The sequence below is a fragment of the Pelodiscus sinensis genome, chromosome 9 (genome assembly GCF_049634645.1).
Source record: "Pelodiscus sinensis isolate JC-2024 chromosome 9, ASM4963464v1, whole genome shotgun sequence".
NCBI classification, from domain to species: Eukaryota; Metazoa; Chordata; order Testudines; family Trionychidae; genus Pelodiscus; species Pelodiscus sinensis.
In genome coordinates, this window is record NC_134719.1 from 31,502,822 (window position 1) to 31,525,706 (window position 22,885).

The 22,885-nt window shown below is 41.2% G+C and overlaps 1 protein-coding gene and 1 long non-coding RNA gene across 5 annotated transcripts in view; one reads left to right on the top strand and one right to left on the bottom strand.

The window, feature by feature from the left end:
• The first annotated feature begins 4,111 nt into the window (after positions 1–4,111).
• Positions 4,112–13,418, top strand: LOC142830576 (uncharacterized). Its single transcript, XR_012905949.1, has 3 exons — positions 4,112–4,201; positions 11,766–11,877; positions 13,281–13,418. It is a non-coding gene; the product is annotated as an uncharacterized LOC142830576 (long non-coding RNA).
• A 4,559-nt stretch (positions 13,419–17,977) lies between these two features.
• LOC102444672 (uncharacterized) overlaps positions 17,978–22,885 on the bottom strand; it is a 208,223-nt gene continuing 203,315 nt past the window's right edge. For 2 of the 4 annotated variants that reach the window (XR_012905948.1, XM_075936411.1), the window contains 2 exons: positions 21,946–22,066; positions 21,009–21,140 (listed from right to left, as the gene is read on the bottom strand). Coding sequence is in view for 3 of the 4 variants with exons in the window: in XM_075936411.1 (XP_075792526.1) it covers positions 21,988–22,066 (79 nt within the window). In the remaining variant the exon portion in view is untranslated. Of the gene's footprint in view, positions 21,141–21,945; positions 22,067–22,885 lie in introns of all 4 variants that reach the window. The other 2 variants (XM_075936410.1, XM_006120245.4) reach the window with 1 other exon arrangement.

A 22,885-nucleotide genomic window follows, 5' to 3' on the forward strand; every position in this document is an offset into this window, starting at 1 on the left:
GTGCAGGCTCTGGTGTGAGGCTGGGGATGAAGTGGTTGGTGCTCAGGGTCTGAGCGTGGATTTACCTTCAATGTCTCCTGGTCAGTGGTGCAGCAGGGTGCTAAGGCAGGCTTCCTGTCCTGGCACTATGAACCGTGCCACACCCTGGAAGAGGCCAGCAGAAGGCCTGTCTCCTAGGTGGAGGCATTTAAGTGGCTCTGCATATCTCTCACCCACAGGCACTGTCTCCCCAGCTCACATTGGCAAAGGTAGTGGAGCACTCCTGAGCACAACACTCTGGAACGTTCAGTGTTCTGGAAACCAGGGAGGCATGAGGTAAGAAAGGACAGGATCTCCGAGTGGGGTACCTACCTACCAACTACAATAACTATGAAAGGGTAAAAAAATCCTGATTGTTGGCAAGAAGTAACAGACTGCACATAACTTAAGGGGGGCATCACATACCTAAAGTGAGTTATCTAGTCTCCAATAAAACCAATACAAGCAGAGGAATAAAATGAATTATTTTGCCATCTGGTTATCATTGGCTGCAAGGTTGTTAACTGCATAGTGGTAGCTAGAAAGCAATTTGGGTTAGGTTCCCTGGTTCAAAACCATGATATCTGGTGATTGGAGAATAGTATCCAAATGGATCTTCTAATGCATATGAGATGCTCTCCCCCTTTATTTTAGCTCTATCTGGGACACATCAGAGTTTCCCCTTTCATCTATTTAAACAGGGAGCCTTCATCCACAATGCTACACAGACTCAAATACCCATAATTATTTCTCCTTGGCACAGGTCCCAGCTTCCAGCTTTCCCTCAGGTGCTCAACTCCTAGTCTCCCCCTCAGTCCTCTGTCTAAAACCCACCCCACCCCATCTCTTGCTTTCCCCACCTTTCCTCTTCCTCATTTGTCCTGTACAGGTGTAGCCATACATGAAAAGGAAAAGATAAATAGGCTATTCCATCTGCTTCTCTCCTTGTATTATATCTGTTCTGTGTCCTCTGCAGTATAGCTGAAGAGTCAATGGGGCATGAAGTAATAGGGGCTGTGACCAACAAGTTTGGTAGGTAGGGGAAGAGCCACAGGCCAGTCTTCTCAGTGAGATGTTCAGAGGCAATATTCAGACAAAAGTGCTTTGAGACTATGGAGATGTGGGGCATAAAAGTACCTACTTAGAAAACTACCCGGGCAAGCTCATGCAGAAGAAGGGAAATAATGCTGGCTGAACCCATATGTTGTCTGATCTCCAGTGGAGAGGTCACAGCATGGCAACTGGGTCAGCCATTTTGCCATTGTTAGTTGGAGATGGAGGAGCTGGGATGCAGGGCAGACTGGGATTTTGTGGAGTGAGACCTGGTTTGCCTGTGGAACCCCAGTCTTTGGAGTTTTTTTGGTATATATGGTCTCTGGTTTATCTGCTAAACTGTGGCCCTTCCAGCACCACAATGTTCTATAATTAGTTTGTTCCTTGTGTGACTGTTGATGTGGTAGGATCCAGAAGCCCACTTATTTTTTAACACTGCTCCCTGATGGGGGAAAAATGAGCTAGATTTTGGAGAACCTGAAATAATTTTGGTTGGGTCACTTTTATGGTCAACGGCTGAGTCAGCCAGTGTTGCCAAACCTGCAGCTGCCAGAGCCAACCAGGGGAAGGCTGAAATGTTACTTTTAGGTTTACTGGTCTTTGTCTACCAGAGCGTGTGTGTGAAGAATGATCTGATACCTGAAGATAACGTCATCCCCCAGAACATAAGTCCGTCTAGCTCCGTATCCTGTATTTCAACAGCGGCCAGTGCCAGGTCCTTCAGAAGGAATGAACAGAACAGGAAGTAATCAAGTGAGCCCCCGCCTTTATTTTAGCCCTCTCCGGGACACATCAAAGGTTCCACTTCCAGCAGTTTAACAGAGAAACTCCATTCACTATTCTACACAGACACAAATACCCATAGCTGTGTCCCTTTGGCAGAGGAGCCAGCTTCCAACTTCCCCTGGGGGCATGCTCAACCTCCAGGCCCCATCCCAAACCTTCCTCTAAGGGCCCTCCCTATCTTGCCTCATTCTACCTCTTCCCTGCCTCTTCCCACATGATTCCACCTCACTCCCCTGAGCATGCCCCTGCCTTTCACCTTTCCCTTGGGGAGAGAGAGTGAGCTATGCAGGTTAGTGGGCCTTGCAGCAAGGGTTCCCAGTCAAACAGCTTAGCAGGAGGCCTTAGCTTTACTTTAACAAGCCCTCTGTGTCTTTTTCACTGTGAATGAAGTGACTGTGTGTTTTTCAATTCATTTTTTTTGCATATGGGAGAGAGGGTGGCTTTGTGCAATGACTTTTAAAACACTTCAAAAGAACTTGAATCAGTACTGTACATGGGCTGCCTATATACAAATTAAAATAATTGATTTTTGGCAGCCTTTTTAGGAGATATATAAATGTAAAGGATCATGTTTCTGATACTTTTCTTTTGGACTTTACTTTCTGTTGACTTTCAGAGCTGGAATTCAGCCACCAAAACAACCAGAGCTGCCCGCTTTCATTTAATCTGACCTCCCATCATGGGAGCCATCGGCACTTCTTCTTGAACTTTCATGGCTCAGAAGTGGTGGGCCCTGGCATAACTCCAACCCTGTAGCTTTTTCTTTCATTTCTGCTTTGAGACCTCCACATGGAGTAACAGAAACCGCCTGACACCCAGCTGGCACAGATCGTTTTGAGAACTATTTTTTCTTCCCCTTTCGCCATCAATGGAAGCCAATACTCTTTCCCAGGCAGAGCTGCACCTGGGCTGTATTTATTCTATACACTGATGGCACTGGGTCCTGCACTATCTGTGCCGACCTAAAAATAGCTCTCAATTAACATTGCATTTCAAGAATTGGAAAATTTCCCAGAAGTCCATTCTTTTTTCTCCCCTTTTTTGTTTCATTACATTTTGCAGTAATAATACACAAGCCTGTAGAAAACATGATGGGTAATGAAAAAATGTAATTAATATAAGCAGTGTAAAGCATAGGGGTTTTTTTCTCTGTTGTCCTTGTAGAAAATTGTTGCTTTAGACTGAGCAGGATGTGAAAATGATAGAGGCATGGTAATATGCTGTGCTTTGTAAACATCTTAGGCAAAATAGTGAAGTCAACTGTTTATTTTTTTACTTTGTTTCAAAAATTCTTTTACATTTTTCTTTGTTTCACTCTAAGACTATAGCTATACTGCAGCGCTATTTTAGGGCTACTGAAGGTCTCCCGAAACACCTATTCCACATCTTTTCAGCGCGCCCATTATTTTGAAATATAACAGGCTCGCTAGTCCGAAGTCCCTGTAAACCTCATTCCACAGGGAGTAAGGGATGGTTTGGCATAGCAATTTATTTTGAAATAAGTGCTGTACAGATAACACCAAATTTCAAAATTAGCTTTTTTGAAATTAACTTGAAAAAAGCTATGCAATTTGTGTAGCTCTAATCACATACCTTATTTCGAGTTCCAGGTTCAATGTAGACACACCGTAAAAGAAGTAATTGGGATAATTGTGTTGCAGTTAATTCAATTGAATGTGCAGGACCGGCCATTCAGTCTTTTCTTATGGACTCCTGTCTGTAGGCTATGAATCCATATATGTAATGCAAAAGTCTATCTATCAGGGCAGCACGTCAGATGATATAACTCTATTGAGATTTACAACTGATTTACATTAGCTGAGGGTCTTGTCCCACTATGTTTGAATTTTTTTTAAAGTGCTCCTTTATTTAAAGCAATTGCTCCAAACCCCTCAGTTACATTATTATAACCTGTAGTCCTTTGGACTGTTACTACAGGACACTATAATATTTTATACGGCTTCCTTGCTACCATTTCATAATGGGGCCTGAGTAATATTAAGTAAAAATTAATCCAAGATGATGTAGTGTATGCCAGCTCTCCTTAGGATAGTTCTCTTTGGCTATCTGTAGAACTTGTAATATCAAGAGATATCTGAAGGTCACAACACAGTTGCTAAGCTGAAATACAAAACAGAATTCCAGACACATCTTGTATGGCCAGACAAGAAACTGCTTATGGTTTATTTTCCCTTTTTTCCCCCTACAGCTGACATTCAGCATTAGTTATTGTTTATTTTTGTCTTGTTCCCAGTTCTAAAGGCTCCGGTTTATGTGAACTTCCAGATAGCACTCGGGGCCTCTTTGCTTCATCCCCTCTCAGCCTGTTGGTTCCCTTGTGAAGGTAGGTTTCCCCAGTTGAAAATCTGTGCCTCTCTCCTGTGGCATTCTGTGCAGCCATTTGGAGTCCCAGATGTAGGAAATGAAATAATCCACGCTCATACAGTCATGAAAGTGCCCATCTGGCACACAGGAACATCACGCATTGGAAGCACACAAGCGTGAGCTCACTTTTGTTATGGCATTTCATAAACAGAGATGCAGTGAGCCAGCAAGTAAGGTCTTTTGGATAACAACAATAATTTGCACCACACATTGTGCTTAAAAAGAGGGGGAGGGAGAAAAAAATGGGAACATTTCTTTTGCAAGAACTAACAAGAAATTTCTACTCACAACTGTTTTTTTCCACGGGTCTGCTGTATTTACAACTATATATGTGTATAGGCAGTTTACTCTCAATTAATTCACTTCCTAAATCTCATCTTTCTTGTCCTTTTATCAAAGAAAGGCAGTAGCAAAATTTACTGACAAGAATGATTTCTATATAAACAAATCACATGTTACTGCTTTCTAATCGCTAAACAAAACTCCCAGAAACTGTCTAATAAATGACCTCAACTCTCATTTTTTGAAGTACTCGGACCAGATTAAAGACAGCAACAGATAAACCAGAGGAGAACAAAGTGCAGTGTATGCTTATGTGTGCATGTATGCTGTTGATCTCTGGAGTTACAATTACTGAGAAAGGCAGATGTGTAAATGAATCCTACTAGGACAAGTTGTATAGGTTACACTAGTCCTTGATCAAGCCGAGATGTTAATGCTATTATGTGGAATTACCAGAATTTCACTGGGACAGGTTACCCAAGGAAAATCAGAAAGCACTGAGCAGTCCACAATGACTCAGTTTAACACTATTCAGTACAGTGAGGTTATTTTTATTATTTTATCAGTGCTAAGTAATTGGGGGAAAAAACCCACCTTCAGCATTTTGTTGGCAGTTGTTGCATGCTAGAAGAAAAAAAACCCCTTAGGATAAATTGAACTTCCAAAATAACATTAATAATCTGCCTGGCCATTTTAGATATTCAGAGGCGAGGTTTTCAAAGTGGCAAGATTTTTAGGAGCAAAGAGGCACTTAGGATGGCAGTCACACCTTCAGAAACATCACTGAAAAATTGTACCCATTGAGCATGATGTGGGTGTGTTCATGCCCAGGGCAGTAGCATGCTACTCAGTGGTTTATAAAGTTTATAGAATATGGATAAAAATAAAATAAATTACTCCCTGAATTGTATATCAGCTACTTTTGTATTGTACTTAGCAAATAATGACTGGTCTGGTATATTTTAAACACGAGTGCTAAGTTGGGAACGCAAGAAGAAGTTTGTAAATATGATAGACCATTACAGTATACTGCTTCTCATTTGAAAAGTCATTTGTGCAAAAAATGATTACTGACCCATGATATGTAAATGACTGAAATGCAGAAATTAATATTTGGGTCAACTCATGTACTTTTCAACCATGAAATGAAAAGCTCTGTATTCACATTCTAATTCATACATGAAAGCATTGCAGCACTATTACTTGGCTATTGTATTCATTTATTATTGTCTTAATTAATGATACACAGAGTCACATTGCTACTGTCAGACGGATGAAAGAATTGCTATCCCACACTAATGTTTTGGCATGTATTCCTTCTTCTTGGCCCTTCTTGTGTTGATAATGATGGGTCACATTCAGGCCTGGTATAAGCATGTGAACACTATTATTTGCTTACATAGTGTCTGAATTTAGCCCTAAAGTGCCAGAAACATTCCAGTTGCACATATAAGTCTGGTTTTCTTGACTACACATGTTGGGCCTGATTATGATATCACTTACATGGGGTTCACACCAGTGTAACTCCACTGAATTAGTTGGAATCACTCCAGATGTACACTGGGGTGAAGAAGAGAAGAATTATGCCCTCTAGCTGCCCTTATCTTCAGGATGTATTTATTTTCAGTCAAATAATCAAAGGGTTCTTTTCCTCTTCCCTTGCATGCCGGGGAGAGTCAGGGGGAGCATGTAGCTTCTATTGACACTGATGGGAGCTGCAGCTTTGTATAGATGGCAACTCAATGGGCCTCTCCATTCAAGTTGATCTCTACTACAGTAACTTTAGTTCTCATAAAACATGCCAGATTGTCAACCTCAAGGACTCAAATCCTCCATTTCGCCACAGAGCTAGTGCCACCTGGGTTGCAACACCAGCACTAGATCCTTTCACCCTAGCAGTGCACCGTTCTCTCTCCCTCCCCCTCCCGAAGTAATGTGGGGCAGCCACTTGAATCAATGAGAGGGTATCTGATTCTCTATGGCTACCCGGTTCTTGGACTCTCTGAGGTCACTAGGAAAGGGGACAGCATCAATCACGGTTTGTGTGAGGTGGTCAGCCCCCTTCACTATCATTTCACTTGGGACCAGACATGGCTGAGTTGAACTGGTGACTCAGTGAAAAGCATTGTAGCACATTGCAGATCTCTTACTCTAGCCTGTCCTGCTCAGGAGGTTTTTCTGATACACAGATGCTGATGTTGTAAAATTTCGTAATCGACAGTAAATAGCATCTCCCTTTGAGATTCAGGCACACAGCGGACAAAATGGGAGAAGATGCAGGGTGACCATTACCCACTAGTGCCCCTCTGCAGAAGGGAGCCTGAATATGACTGCAAACTCTCCAGAAAGAGGGGAGAAATGAGTACTTAATAATTTATGGGAAGTACAATAGGAATGGAGACATAGCTCCTTATCCACCTGCAATCACTGGCCTGGAACCAGTGGCGGGAGTGCGCACTCTAACTGTCCACCTCAGAGTGGGCCTGGAAGTAGCGCCTACCCTGTGTGTGGCTTTTGGGAGTCACAGAAGAGCCCTGAAGTTACAAGTATCACTTGATTCGGACTCCCTAAAGACAACAATGCAAAATAGAACCTGAAAGCAATCCGATTGATTATAAATAGCATTAACAGAGATGGGCTGTACAGAATAATGCAGATACCGCAGAGTTTCAAAGCATGGCAGGTAAATCAGAACTAAAACAATGAGCTTCGTTTGACTCATGAAATCAACCTGTCCTGTTATAGATGATAAAATATTGTCTATGAATAATGCTAAGAGTTGGGCTTAAACCAATCAAGCAAGGGAATACTGAATCAAGGTTGCTGTTATGTGCCTGCTTCTTATTAGCTGTATTTACAGGAGTCATGCCTGCAATGCTGGGCCTGATTTTGAGTCCAAATCAGCTTTGTGGCTGTCTGTCGATGCGCATCAGTTTTAAAACCAGTGGCTCTTGCTAGATGAGGCACCTCCAGATATTGGAGAGCCTTCGGCCAGTGAGGAGCTGGTATAGCTACTCCACCATCTCTTCCAGCCTTCAACTTAGGAGGCACATCAGCAGGCATAATCATAGAAACATAGGGCCAGCTTGTCAAAGGACAGCCTCTGTTTCAGAAAGTGCAATTTGCCCTTCATTTACTTGTAGCCACACATTTTTCTGCACACATGGCTAGTGGCAAACCTCACCAATTAGACAGGGAAGTACTCAATCTGTACTGCAACCAGATATGAAGCCATACAAAATAAAAGGTATCTGCAAAGAACTGTGGGAGGCAAACATGCAAATGCAATGTTAGCAAGGGTCATTCGTGCTCACAGGAAAAAAGGTGAATAGAAACCCCTTAAAAATCAGGCACAAGAAGTTGACCCAATTTTAAAAGAAATCATGAGATGAGAACATGGCAAAAGTGTAGGTACATTGGTGCACATTTGCCTGTCAGTCCAGCAACTACTGGGCAAGTATTTGTGGCTCAGTCCTGTCAGGTGCTTAACATGCTGGCCTCAGTACAGCAAAGCATTAAAGCTCATGTTAACTCTAGTGTATTGACCTCTATGCATCTACACAAGTACTTCAAGTTAAGCACATGTGTAAATGCTTTCTTGGGCAGCGTGCCTAACACCTTGCAGGATCCTGCCCCAGAAGAGCAAGTGTACCAGGCAGGCATTGCTGCAGAGCGTGATGTTTGCTACTCTTTGCCTACAGCTGAAATGTCCTGCACCTATGTGTCAGCCTGCTACTAACTGGGGATTCTCTAAACTGTGCAGCAGCACATTATAACGAGTAACCAAAATAAATAAATAGGAAAGTGAGCCTCTCCAGCTGACTCTAAGAGTAGTTGCAGTGTTTCAAACTTAATCTTACTTTTACCTTTAACCTCGCAAAGAGAACTAATTGCAGGGCTTAAGGCTTTCAAAACATGTTATGGAAGATGATGGGGATACACTGAAATAAACACAAATATTTAGATAAAGCCACCATTTTAATTGTATTAATTCTGCCAATTAATGATAATGGAAGATCCGTCCAATTAGCTAAATAGCTAATAGTTTTATCAAGCAGAGACTGGCAATTTAGAGCAAACAAATTCTTGCTAATTTTATCCCCTCGCACACCAAGATATTTAAAGGATAATGGGGGATCCAATAAAGGATATTGCTCAAATAGAACTACATTTAAATTGCCTAATGGCTTTAAGAGTTTACCCCAATTAACAAATAATAAACTTGAACACTCAATGATTTCCTGAACAACATCCATAAGTTTGGGGTTTTTTTTTTTCAAATTATAAAGAAACATTGTCGCTGCATGGCTCTACATTGAGATAATCTGAGAAATATCAACTGATTTTTCCTTCACCTTTCTGGACAATACTGATGCCTCCTAAAATAAAAAAGAGCCAGCGACTCCAGTATATCAGCAAAAAGTATCAGGGCAAAAGGATCCTCCTTGTCTAATGCCACAATCCCACCCAAACTGTGTTGATTTGTTTTAACATAACTGTTGATTTTCATAAAGGAGACTGACCCATTTAAGGTATTTGAGGCCAAATCCTCCTGCTATCTAAATCTGAAAGAAGCTAAGGCTATTGAAGAGAATCAAAAGCCTTTTCAAAATCAATAGCTGGAACAAATGCCTCATGATCATAATTTTGAGGATAAAAAAAATCCATTAAAGTGATGCTTTTGATGGCTATTAATGAAGCAGCCTGGAATGAATCCAGATTGATCCATATGGATAATCAAAGCTTTTGTTTTCTCATGTTTCATGGGGCCAAACTCTGGACCTGCTTTGTATGCCAGTGATGGGCACAATAGTTCCTCCCCATTGACTATGCACTAGACTGACCAGACCCAGGGATGGTTGGCATGGGTGCAAGAGAGAGGCAGGACCGAGCCACTCAGGGAGTAAAAGAGCCTCAGTAAACCTGTCTGTGACACAGATCCCCAAACATTACTCTTCCTGTGCATGTCCTGTGGAGGTTATTATTGGCTGCAGGCTGCAGTAACCTCTGAACAGCTGTTGTGGAAGAAAAGAGAGAATGACAGAGAGAGTGAGGGGGCCTGGAAAGCGCTGTTGGTTTAGAACACAAATAATTTTCTCTCCGGAACAGTGGGGAAAAATGTTCTTAACTAGCCATTTCCAAGCTGTAAGACAGACTAGATGGTGTATGAGGGATTGAGAACCCATAGCTATTTAATGATTCCCAGTGGGTAACCATCAGTCAGTCAGCATGCACCTGCCCCCTCTCCCGGACCCTTAAGGGAGGCAATGACTCTCAGCTGTCATGCAACAGCGTCTTTGAACCCTCTCCCCCGACAGAGCAGCGCTCTGGACACTACAAGACTAGGTGGCTGTCTCAGAGGAGGACAGACGCAATCTCTGTGTGGTATGGAAATAGAACAGGCCACACAGGTATGGTTGGGCCTCATGCCACCGATACAGCAGGTCCAGGGTTTGGCCCATGCACAGTATGGGTATGTCTACATTGCATTCCTCTTCCGATGCAGACAAGCAAAATTGCAAAGGAAGCATGGATTTGAATTTCCCGTCCTTCATTTGCATTATCAAGACCACCGCTTTTCCGAAATAGCGTATTTCGGGAAAACAAACACGGTCTGTGCAGAGTTATTTAGAGAAAAATCCTTCCTTCAGAATAACCCTTACTCCTTTTGAGGAGTGCAATGTAGATATACCCTAATTGATTATGTATTTTCCATTCAGAGTGGAATGCAGGGGTTGTTCTATATCAGTGGTCACCAACCAGTAGATCAGGATCTACCAGTAGATCTTGGACCATCTGACGGGTGATCCTGACTGGCTTGGCCAGGAAGCTATCAAGTGCTGGCACTTCAGTTGCCCCTCCACTGTCATGCTGCTCCTGGCCGCTGCCTTGGAGCTGCCCCTCTGGGAGCCTCCTGCTTGCTGTGCAGGGTATGGGAGGGTAAAGGGGGCACTGATGTCAGGGTGTCCCTCCTTCCCCCACTCCTGTACCCTATTGCCACACAGAGAGAAGGGGATAGAGGGAGCTTGGCAATGCAAATCTCTGTCAGTCTCATACACTGTGTGAGCCTCTGTCATTCCTACAAACACACACCGTCCTTCTCTCATCTCCTGACCCAACACACCACTGCTGTACATGTTGCACATTGCCGCATATTGCTGGGAGAGGAAGTGGGCTGGAGTGAGCAGGGTGAGGCCTTGGAGAAGGGGTGGGACCTCAGAGAAGGGGCAGAAAGGAGGTGGAGCAAGGATATTGGGGTTTGAGGTAGATTCTACATTGCACTTAAATTGAAAAAGTGATCTTGTGGTTAAAAAGGTTGAAGACCGCTGTTCTATATGAACCTGGGAAGAACTGATTTTAATTTGAATATCAAAACTGAACCCAAATGCAGAGTCTCAAGCAAAAACTCAGTCTGCCAAGAAAGCTGACTATTATGTCAGTAAGCTTTGTACGAATATCATGTTAGGTCAGAAAGTCACAGAGCTTCAACCTTTATTAACATCCTAAAGTGCCTTTGAGTCATACCCTGTTTTCAAAGTGTAACATCCCTGTCTGCTAGCCTACTGACACCACCTTGTGCAACTGAATGCTCTTCTTTTCATTATTAACTTCTACAACAGCAGATTTATAGAGGTGTTTATAAGTCTGCTCTACAAGTAAGGGGATCATTAGTAACAGAACCATCTGCCTTCCCAACAGCTGAAATCATATTTAAAACTTAATTCCATCTTAACAATGAGTGAACATTTTTCTGTTGCCCCCACCTGCAGCCATAGCTTCAGTTTAGCCACCATTAGCCATTACGTATCTCTATGGCCCTTCCTCTGGGCTGCATTCGGGCTACTTTGCACCTTATTAGCCACACAAAGCAGTGCTAAACCTGGTCTGTCTACCTCCAGCAGGATCCTCCCTGAAGAGGGAGAGGCTCAGGTGGCAGACAGCTAATAAAGTAGCTCCTAGTCACATCACTCCTTGGGACTAGGGTAGAGACTCCCTTGCCACTTGCAATCCCTGGCTGCCCTAACATTCTCCTGCAACTACCAGCAGCCTATGGTGAGTAAGCAGATGTGAAGGCTCAGCATCTTCTACACCCTCTGGTGTGGGTTCTCAAGGAGGTTTCTGTTATTCATTGTATAATGATGAATTGATGCAATGTTTATGGAGTTTGTATGATCACAGTGTTCGCAGCTCAGCTGTTAGTTCCCTTTTCTCCTGTGGTCTCTCCTTGTGACTTGCTCAAGACCCTGAATTGAATTTGTGGTGGCAGAGCCTTCTCAAGACCAGCCTGGAACTAGTGTGATGGCCAAGGCACTGGGAAGAGTTTTGTGTGATTTGCAAGCATTCCAGTTGGCAGTAAGTACATTCTACAACATGAGTTACAGTGTACTGTGTGTATGTTTGTATGCGCATAATCAAACCAGAGATAGAATAAACAACACGATTGTATAGGTGGATGTTCATAGATGTTACATCCTGAGAGGGCTAAAGGGCTCAGGGAATTACTTGCAAGGCCACACATAGCCCTGGTGAGTTGTAAGCAAAGGTCTCAGACCTTTTTGGTTGGGTGGTGGCCCTTATAACATAAGCAGGATGTCTTAATCTGATTTGACAGGGATCCATATCACAAACTGTTGACGCTCCTGTGGAAAATATAGCAGAGAGGTCCTGGACTAAGGGGTCCTAGAAAATGAACTGCCTTTTCACCCATCTACCAGGAGTACCTCCAGGGAAATTATGAGGTTATTTGGGAGATAGAATCTTGCATGGCTGTTATCCACACTCCACTTGTTTTCTGTATGAAAAGAGGGCTTCAGGCTAGCACTTTTCATGACGACTGAATTTACTTAAACAGAAAAGTCTTAAATCATTAAGCATAACTGCCCCAAGAGAGAGATTTTCTTTGCACCTTGCCAGAGTAAAGGAAGGATTGTCTGAGTGTCTCTACCATCTCTAGTTCTTGGTGACATACCTAACCATAACATCAGAATATTTTCCTTAAACAACCCTGGCACTGCCAAGGTTTAGGGACATAAACTGCAAAACACAGAGCTACAAGCCCCATTCTTTTACTGAAACGAAAAGAAATTTCCACCAAAGAGGAAAAACTCTGTTCTTAGTTACATCTCTACAATTCCAGGGAGAGCAAGAAAGTGGTACCAATCAATGAGGAACTTGAAAGAAGAACTTGGCCTCAGGTCTTGGAATGTGTGTAAGGGCTTGTCTAACTTGCCCCTCTGAACCCTGTAGTACTATATTAATGTGAACTTTTAGAACACAGCAGCCAGGTCCCACATGGACCAGTAAATGCTCAATAAACTAGGTAGTGTAGGCTAAGGTACTGTGTCAATAAGTCCTTAGACAGTTATGAATTAATACAGCTATATCATGATACTGAGAGGAAACCTGTCTATACATGTCCTACTCCGCTGGGGTTTTTTAAAGTGCATAGCTTCTGTTTTAAGTAAATATGTGACTTGAAGAATAGCTATGTGCACTTGAATCAGGATTACCTCTGCACCTTCAACAGATTCTTCCAAACCCTAAACATTTAATATCATCAGCTTAAAAAAAAACTCCAACAAACTTTTCTGATTAAGCCATTTCAATATGTGTTCACTATAATGTATGTGTCAACTTCAATATTTGTTTCACTATAAAGTGAGTTCACAGCAAGTCAAAATCCTGTCTTCCTGGAAATGTTAATAAACAAATCTGCACCTTTTCTTGTAGATTGACTTTTTGGGGTTTTTTTCAAGGTTGCCTTTTGGATTTTGGAAGAATTATCTGGGAAGAATAAAATCCTCACAGGGTTGAAGTTCCAGAGTCTTTTCACAGCAAGCCCATTTCACAAGTAAATGTAAATCTCAAACATTCAAGAAGCAAAGAAAGTGTAAGTTGTGGTGAGCTGCCCTGAGGGAGCAATATGGGAGGTGCAGGAGAAAACTTTCTGCCTCAACAGTTCTATCTAGAAGACATGGCTGGTTCAAGCAAATTGGAGCTGCAAAGCTTAGAATCCCAGTGTGTCCTGTCCCGAACACCTATGAGATGCCTGATTAGGTGAGAGAATAGATCCAGTCAAACAGTTACTGGTAGGGATTGTTTACAGGCCTGATCCTCTCCTCACTTACATCCACTTTAATCAGGAATATCTCAGCTTAGCTCAGTGGATTTACATTGGTGTGACATCTAAAACCCATTGAAATCTTTTCCATTGACTTCAACAGTCTTTGGATCAGGCTCTAAATGAAATTGCAATTAGACTAAAAGTGTCCAGAGCTGGTTTTGTGTTTTGGGGAAGCAATTTGGGGAATAACAAATAGAGATTTCTTGTTATATAGAAAAAAGGAGGGAAACTGAGATACTTCTCACGCATGTTTCAGACAGACTAAGAGACATGGGGGTTTCACAGAAAGCTCAGGTTGTTCCCCAAAGTGCTCTCATTCAACATGAAGCAGCCTATCCTCCACACCATAAAACACTAAACCATAGGCAATACATATATAATACATTACACATTAATAGATTTCTCCATTACTATGGGACCTCTGTGGCTGCGAATGTGGCAAATGGTGCGCAGCTACCTTGACAGCAGATTAGTTAATTCAAACAAAGATAGCAAATTCCTTAAAACTTTGACCAAATTAAGTTTTTAAAGAAGCTCCTTGACCTCCAATATTATTGTGGAGAAACTGGAAGCAGCCTTAAAGTTTTGATGTTCTATCGAGCAATAAAAAGTCTCAGAGGGGCAGCCATATTAGTCTGTAACTTTAAAAAGCATGAGTATTCCTGTGGCACCGTAGGCCATGCTTACACTAGGAAATTATTTTGAATTACTAAAATTGACATAATGACTCCTGATTTAACAAAATTGAAATAGTTTGTCCCCACTACAAATGGTCGAGTATCCAGGTATGGCCTTTGTCAGCCAGGCTGGCGGCAGTTCGGCTGTATACTTCTGCATTTCTCTTCCTTGTGTGGAGATCCTGGAGTTTGGTCTTCTCTCCCTAGATCTTGATAAGGTCCAAGATCTCCACACCAGTCCGGGCCGGAGCTCTCCTGTGTCCCTTAGAAGCGGCAGCTGAGGGAGCAGGAGGAGTGCTGGCAGCTTTGGGAGGGTCTGCTGAAGCATTGGAATCTCTCATGGCTGCCTCAGTTGCTGCTGTCTCCAATGCGGCTTTCGCAGCTTGCCACCTGGGACATGTCCTTCTCCTGCTGATGGGACTTTTAAGCTCCACAGGAGGAGGGGAGCAGTGGAGATAGCAGGTGTGGCTAGAGTGGTCAGAGCTACAGCTGCGAGAGGCCTGTGGAGGCCAATTATTTTGAATTCACAGCACCAGAGCATCCACACTAATGCTATTTCGAAAGAAATATTTCAAAATTAGGGTTATTCCTTGAGGAAAGCAGGAGTACAGATTTCAAAATAAGCGGGCGTGGTAGTGTGGATGCTCCAGTTATACATTCGACCTAAGGGGCGGTTATTTCAAAATAATGCCCTAGTGTAGACTAGCACTTAGAGAATAACAAAAATATATATAGTATCAGGAGCTTTTGTGGGCAAAACCCACTCATCTGAAGAAGTGGGTTTTGACCACAAAAACTCCTGATGCTATATGTATTTTTGTTAGTCTCTAAGGTGCCACAGACCTACTTGTTATTTAGCAATAGTAATTTTTGGGAACAAATTCAAATCACTACTAATTTTTAACTTGTCTGTAGTATGTTTTCTTCTGAAATTTCCTCAACATCTCTGCATGTATTTCTTGAAAGCAGTTGAATTATATCAGGAATAATTTTATTACCCTGCTAAACCACATTCAAGATCCTCAGCCTTGAATATGCACAGATAAAATGATCATCTTCTTTATCCTTGGAAGGCAACTCACTCTATCCCAGCCATGTTAAGGAAAAGGCCCAGCTCCAGCAACTGGGATTTAGTGTGTTTACAATAAGCAGGCATTTTTAGTGATTTTTTTTTGCCATATCAGTCTTCTATGGGTTTCTTCACCTTGGAGCCATATCAAAAGAGAGAAAATGCATTAATTAAACAGGACAATTTGCAAAAAACACAAGGGTACAAATATGCTCTAAAGAGGAAGATCACCTTTTTGAGCTGTACTGTTGATCTCTTATCTGCCTTGCACATCTCTATTGCATAATCTGCAGCTGGATGGAATGCCCATAAATGTTAGTAGACATTCCACATCTTGGACAAATGATGAATGTGTAAAAATGATTTGCACTTGGGCCACCAAAGACTTTTGCCCTATGCCAGAAATTATTATGGGTTCATAGAGCACATATCTTAAGCATCCTAACAGAAGTCACTTGTTCTCCAGAGGCTGGCTAACAAACTCACTTGCACTTGAGCACTTCTGCTCACTGTAACCCAGAAACTCAGGGGTAAACACAAAAGAGAAACATCCGAGTTATAGTGCGGCTCTCTTTAACCTTCCTTACAGATTTCAGGATTCGAAAGCTTGCAGAATATTTCAGTCATTAAAATTTAATGCATCTGGTGAAATTTCAAAGTTTTTTTAAAATCTGAACTATGGATTTCAGACTCCTGAAATGTTTTGTGAGACAGAGGATTATAAATCCCAGGGTTCAGGCCAAATTCTAACTAAAATAATTACATCCTGTCTATTTAAAAATTCTCCCAGCAGTTTCAATTTGCCATGGCAGTTTTCAGTTCGTGCATAAAACTATAGTGTAGTATTGCTGTGCATTATTCTGCATTTGCAGCATTTCCACTCAGCGGTGGCTTCATTTCATTGTTGGATGAAGTGATTTTTGTGTGTTGTTTCTGTGTCACATTTATGTTGGTAAAGGACTATCAAGTCCTTTTTAGATGAAAGATGCTATACCCTGGTAATACTGTTATCATAATCCTTTGCTATAATCTACTTCAGTGGGAAGATAAAAACACTATGTTCTGTTTTGTTAATACAGGTATGACTTAGTTTAATGTAAAATATAATTACTGCACCCACACAAGGTGAATGTTTTGGTATAATTGTATAACTTCATATCTAGGGCTGTGTCCAAACTCAGGGGTTTTTTCGAAAAAAGTAGCCTTTTTTCGAAAAAACGTCACCTGCGTCTAGACTGCAGCCGCGTTCTTTCGAAATTAAATCGAAAGAACGCGGCTTTTCTTTCGATGGCGGTAAACCTCATTTCACGAGGAAGAACGCCTTCTTTCGAAAGTTCCTCTTTCGAAAGAAGGCGTTCTTCAATGTAAATAGGGCTTCTTCGAAAGAGAGCATCCAGACTCACTGGATGCTTTCTTTCGAAAAAGCAAGCCGCTTTTTCGAAAGTTCAACATGCAGTCTAGACGCTCTCTTTCGAAAGAGCCTCTTTTTAAAGAGGCTTGCAGTCTAGACATAGCCTAGATGAATGTTGGCATTCAAGCTACATACTCACCACACCCACAATTGCACACATACAATTGCGACTAATTACATAATAATTTGTATTTTTAATATACAGGGACAGATTAAAATCAGTTGTGCAAGTCTTTTTATTTCACTGCAATGTAAAAATAAAAGATAGTAGTGAACACTTAGATAAGTTACAGAATGCATCTCCATCATATTACATATAATAGTGCATGCTCTATTTCTGAACACATACTTGGCAGTCTCTTCATTACTGCTATATTAGACAACACTTTAAAAAAAAGTTTTATTTTTTATTTTATCTGTAGCAAACTACACCTAATTCTAGTGTCTACAGTTTTTATTCTGGATGGAACAGAGAAACAAAAAAATCACTGCTATCCAAGGCTTTAAAAAAAGGCTTTCTTTAGTAGGGAGAAAGGTATGACTATAAAATGGACTACACAGATGTGGAACCCTCTCCTCTTTCAGATGTGCTGGGTAGAGTTAAATAAGTTAAATAAGACAATCAGGAAGCATTAGTCCTAATTCTTTGGTCTGCCTACTTCTGAGTTCCGAGCACCCATCAGAGATATTTTTTTGTAATCTATCCAGGGAAAGAGAAAACTCCCTGGGGAAAATCTCCTAAAATTAGCAATCACTGTGGCAAATACCATTGTTTTAAAGAAGCAAAGAGAAGCCGGAGCTATTTTGAGATGCACCCACATTTTTCCAGAGGTTTGACTGTGATGCCTTGTTCCAGATTTTCGACTGTACACATTACAGAGATGGGTGAGACATAAAGTTTGGATCTGTTTGTATTTAACTGCCCCCAAATTTTGGAGGTTTAAAGACCTGAGACTTTGGCTGTCCCATACTTTAAAAAGTGTATATGTAGCATAGCTTTTATAACTAAAAGTTCCTACTTCAGTTATATAGTAGTAGCCGTGTTAGTCTGGTCATGCTGAAACAAAAGACAGGACTATGCAGCACTTTAAAGACTAACAAGATGGTATATTAGGTGATAAGCTTTCATGGGCCAGACCCACTTCCTCAGAAGTGGATCTGGCCCACGAAAGCTCATCACCTAATATACCATCTTATTAGTCTTTAAAGTGCTGCATAGTCCTGTCTTTTATTTCAGTTATAGCTTTTATAACTAAAAGTTTGTAGAGTTTTGGTTGCAAGTTTGGTGCTTTTATAAGATGTGACACAATGAGTGCATCGTGCATGATGTGTCTGGGGTACCTTCCTTGCATTAGTTCTATAAATCCCACTTTGGTCTCCAGAGTATCAGTTGTCCCAGTATCTTACGGCAAGAATGATGGGAAAGACTGTATTCTCAGGCGAAGGCCTGTTCTCCTCCATTTTTGCCTCTTCCTGGGTACTCTTTAGAAGCAGGTAGAATTACAAGATCCAGCTCTTTTTATTGAAGAGCTATTTTTAAAATTTCATCACTTTACGCCTTTTCCTGGTCTTGCAATAATCAGTCTGTACTCTGCCAGGGAGCTGGCAATAAATGGAATTCCTTTCTCTGCTGGACACAAGCTGGGGACATGTAAAGTAAGTAAGAAGTTCAAAGAAGCAAGAGAATGGTACAGCTTGTCTCTATATTGCATGCAGGGTAAATAGGAAAAGCTCGGCAAAGTACTAAAAGTTATATTCCAAAATATCAGAAGTCCATATTGCTGGTCTTAATCAATTTATCAGAAGAAGTAGAAGAATCAACTACAGGGATGCTGCTTTCAAAACTCTCCATCCTACCAGGCAACAATGTGGATCTGTCCCTGCTGCTTGTGTTACTCTAGGCATCTCATTCACCTTAATGTGACCCCCGCTGTCTCACATCCTCTCTTTTCCTAGTGGTCACCCCTAGCCTAATGCTTTGGCTGCCAAGAAATTAGTGAGGGCACAGGGCAGCATGTGCAGCCACAGTAGTTTGCACATGTTTGAGACCAGCGTGATGTCACTGTCTGATAAGTGCTCCAGCAACTTCGACTTTGCCCGAAGGACTGATGTTCCCTTTAGATACTAGCTGCTTGCAAAATGTTATTTTTCAAAACTTCAAAATGTTTTTGATAGATGGGTTTGTCAAAAAAGTGGACACAAGGATGCTCACACCAATGCAGAGAAAATATGGAGTGTCTGAGGATTTAATATTTATGGCGAACGCACTATGTACATCACCTAAAAACAGCGATCTGAACATGTATTGGAATGACAATCCCTTTGAAGTGCAAGTCAGACTGCACCAGGGTCAGCTCTCAGTCCACTGCTGTTTATCATACTGATGGCCTATGTCAGCAAGAAGAACCCAATGCAAAAAGGTGAGAAGCTGCTAGACTCAGTTGATACAGCAATAAGAAGAGCATCCTCGAAAGAGCACCTAGAGGAAAAAGTAAATCAGCACTATAACCAGCTAAGCAGGCATGGAATGAAAATGAACATGACTAAGACTGAGGTCATGGGTATCAGTAGAGGTGCCACAGAGAAATTGGGTAGCATGACTAAACCAGACTGACCAGTTCAAGTACTTTGGCAGCTGGGTTATAGAAAAGAGCAAGCTTGAACATGAGACTCGAGAGTGCTGGAAGAGTGTGGAATGACCTCCTAGCTGAGATTCCAAGTGTATAGAACACTGGCGTACTCTCCAGTGCTGTATGATACGATACAGCAGGTTCAATGCCGACAGGTGTTTGAGGTGAACTGTCTTTGCATAATAAAAAAGAGTTATGTGAATGGACTTCAAAATGAAAGCATTAGGATGGAAGTCAATGTCTGTGAGGTGGCTGACAAAATCCAAGAAGTGTGACTTTGCTGGCACACATCCTGGATACATGAGGAGGATTTGGGGGAAATAACATGACTCAGAGTGTAGAAAAGAGACCTGAGGATAAGCTGGGAGAAAGAAGAATGAATTGTCCCAAAGAAGATGGGAAGCAAGTGAACCACAGAAAGACAGCAGATAGTTTCAACGACAACTCAAACTCTGGTGGTGAGAGAAGAAGTGATTGTCAAAATCTCCCTAAAAAAAATAAATAAATAAAAATCCCACAAATCTTTTGAGTTCCACCATTTGCCCAATCAGACATGGCTGAATTCGTTTAAATACATTTTTATTTAAAATGTTTAAAAAATACACGTGGCTTGACAACACAAGGGCCATGCTGCTTTCTGATGGGATTTCAAAAGGCTGAGAGATTAAAACACTGAAAAACAGGGTTTATAATGGAAATGCTGACAGACTATTAACTATAGCAACACTGCTCTAATAAATGGATTGGCTTGTCATAATCTCTAGTTCATAAATATGCAAATATAAGGCAGAAGATCTGCTCCAAAGGATGTCTCTATAATTTTAACTGACCTTTACTGATACTAAACGAGCTTGTTGCTTCTGTTTTTGTGCATTTAATATAAAGTACAGGGAATCCTGCCTGTCTACTTACAAGGCCTACTCTGGTTTCCATTGAATTCTGTGGCTGTATTGCCATTGTCTTCACTTGAAGCAGGATGTGTCCTCAAACACATAGTTTAAACTGCTAAGCATTAAACTAAACTCTCGCCTACATTTGATTCTGTTCACATTTTTGTTAATTATGATTGCATTAATTCTCATTTAAATTAAACACCTATTTTTCCCATGTGTCAAAGAGTCTGACCTGCCAAAAAACACTCACTCATTTGATGATAAACAGGCCATCAACACAATGATATAAAATTGAATTTTATCCAATTTCCTGCTTTGGGCCAAATGGAGGTAAATCCAGTGGCTTAATATTTAATAATCTAAATGTAATTTGTTTTGTGTCTTTCATCACACAGTAAAGAATTGGATGAAAGCAGTTTTGCAGATTGGCCCCCTAATTATTTTAAGCTATTCATCCTGGTATCTGTCCCATTGATACTCAGCCAAACTGCCAGCAGGGGAGAGATCTGTCCAATCCAGGAGCTAAATGAGTCACTGAGAGTCAATCTGTTTTTTTCCCTTGCTGCTGGGCTTTCCTTGGGTCCTTGCTCTGCTTCAGTCATTCACACAGCTTCAGGGTGAAGCCTTCTTTGGCTTTGACTGCCTCCTGCTTTCCCATCTCTGTTCTGCTCATCACAGCTGTTGAAGGGTTCAGACCGGCTGGCCACAGAAGACCAACGCCTCGATCACATTGTTCTATACTTCTTGCTCTGATGGAAAATGAAGACATCTTGGCCTTGTTGTATTTGTTGCTGCAGTAATACAATACGTATCTAGAGGAAAAACAAACCACATGTTCAAAATCTGTCATTTGGGTTAGATACTAATTTATCTGTCTTAAGTTCTGGGAACAACATTTGTACTTTTTCCAGAGAACTTAGTTAAGTTCCATAGAAAGTGAATATTTAATATGACTTTTAACAGTATAGAAAATAAATAGGAAACAGATAAAAATACACTTGTGAGAAATATTAGCGGCTCAGTATCAAATTATTTGACAATGCTGTGAATATAATTTTTAAATTGGAATAGTTAGGCTTCACTAAAAAGCAAATTCCTTGATTCCTCTCTTTTAGGGTCAGGATTCAATTACACAAAAATACACAGCCGACTTAAGGACTGCATGTAAGATTAAGATAACTGGTATTTCATGGTAAATGATTAAATTAGCTGACACAGTTTTATCCTGAACTTTGACATTAAGACTGACATTTTTATACAATGTACATTGTAGTCTGCTGCTAATCTAAACTGCTATATGTCTTTCTTCTTTCCAGGGGTTTAAATAGCAAAGAACTGCTCTTCTTCACCCTTATTGCAAACATACAGGAAATGTCTGCACTGTAACAAGATGAATCGTCTCTTACTAGAGTGTACTTGGCTAACTACAGAACTCGATTCTTCTTATCCACCACATAAACAGCTTGAAAAAACAGCAAAGATGTTCATTCAGAACACACACACCACTCAGATCTGCTGCATGCATGGGAGTGAGGACGTTTATACAGCTTTAAATGAGATGAGAACATGGCCTTGGCACAGCAAGTCAAAATAGAAAAAGTGGCAAAAGTGTCTTACCATGGGTATAACTATTCTTTTTATACAATCGTGTAAGCAAGTCTATATTTTAATGTTGCAAGTATTAATACTAGTGTTCATGCTTTCTTTTTCTTGCTGGCAGGGAGCGATAGGAATGATCCTGTTAAAAAAATATAACAACAATGTAGGATCATAGGAACTGCAATTCTGGATCAGAACAGTGGGCCATTTAGCCTCATGCCTTGCCTGGTTAATAGCCTGTGCCACATAGCCAAAACAATTATTGGGATAGTAGAACGACCTCCCCGTAGGAGACATTTCATTCCCAAACCCTAGCTAGTCAAGCCCAGATCCTCCCACTTCAACTTAGGAACCTCAATACCTTGGAGGAACCTGGCCTTAGTGGCGGGCTCATGCCCTTCACCTTGAGGATTTATGAAATGTTCATGACCGTATCCTGGTTTGCTTTCTCTTATGTGCTGACATGGGGATAAAAATCTCTGCAATACAAAAAGTTCAGCAGAATTAAAAGTTGCTTCTCTATTTACCTTCCCAAGTATCCCTTATACAATGTAAATCTGTATTCCTTATACAATTCCTTACACAATGTAAATATGAACAAGGTACATATTGAAAATCTGAACACTGGAAACCTCGGATAACCATATAATTTACAAGTCTAAGTTCCACAAAGGCATTTATATAATCACTTATTCTACAATGGATGAAAACGGTTGGTGGGATAACGGACAGCTTTCACTCTTTCGGATTCCTCTCCAGAGGGGAATGTTTTAATAGCTTTAACAGAAGGTGAGCTCCTACAGGAAGAATAAAGGAGGAAGCCTTAGAAGCAGATACGAAGATGGTGGAAATAAAGGAAACTGGAAACAAGTGAACGGTCATGAGGAAGAGAGACTCAGAACACTACCAGAGAAACACAGTTGACAGTGCAGCAGCAATACTAATGCTATAGACATCT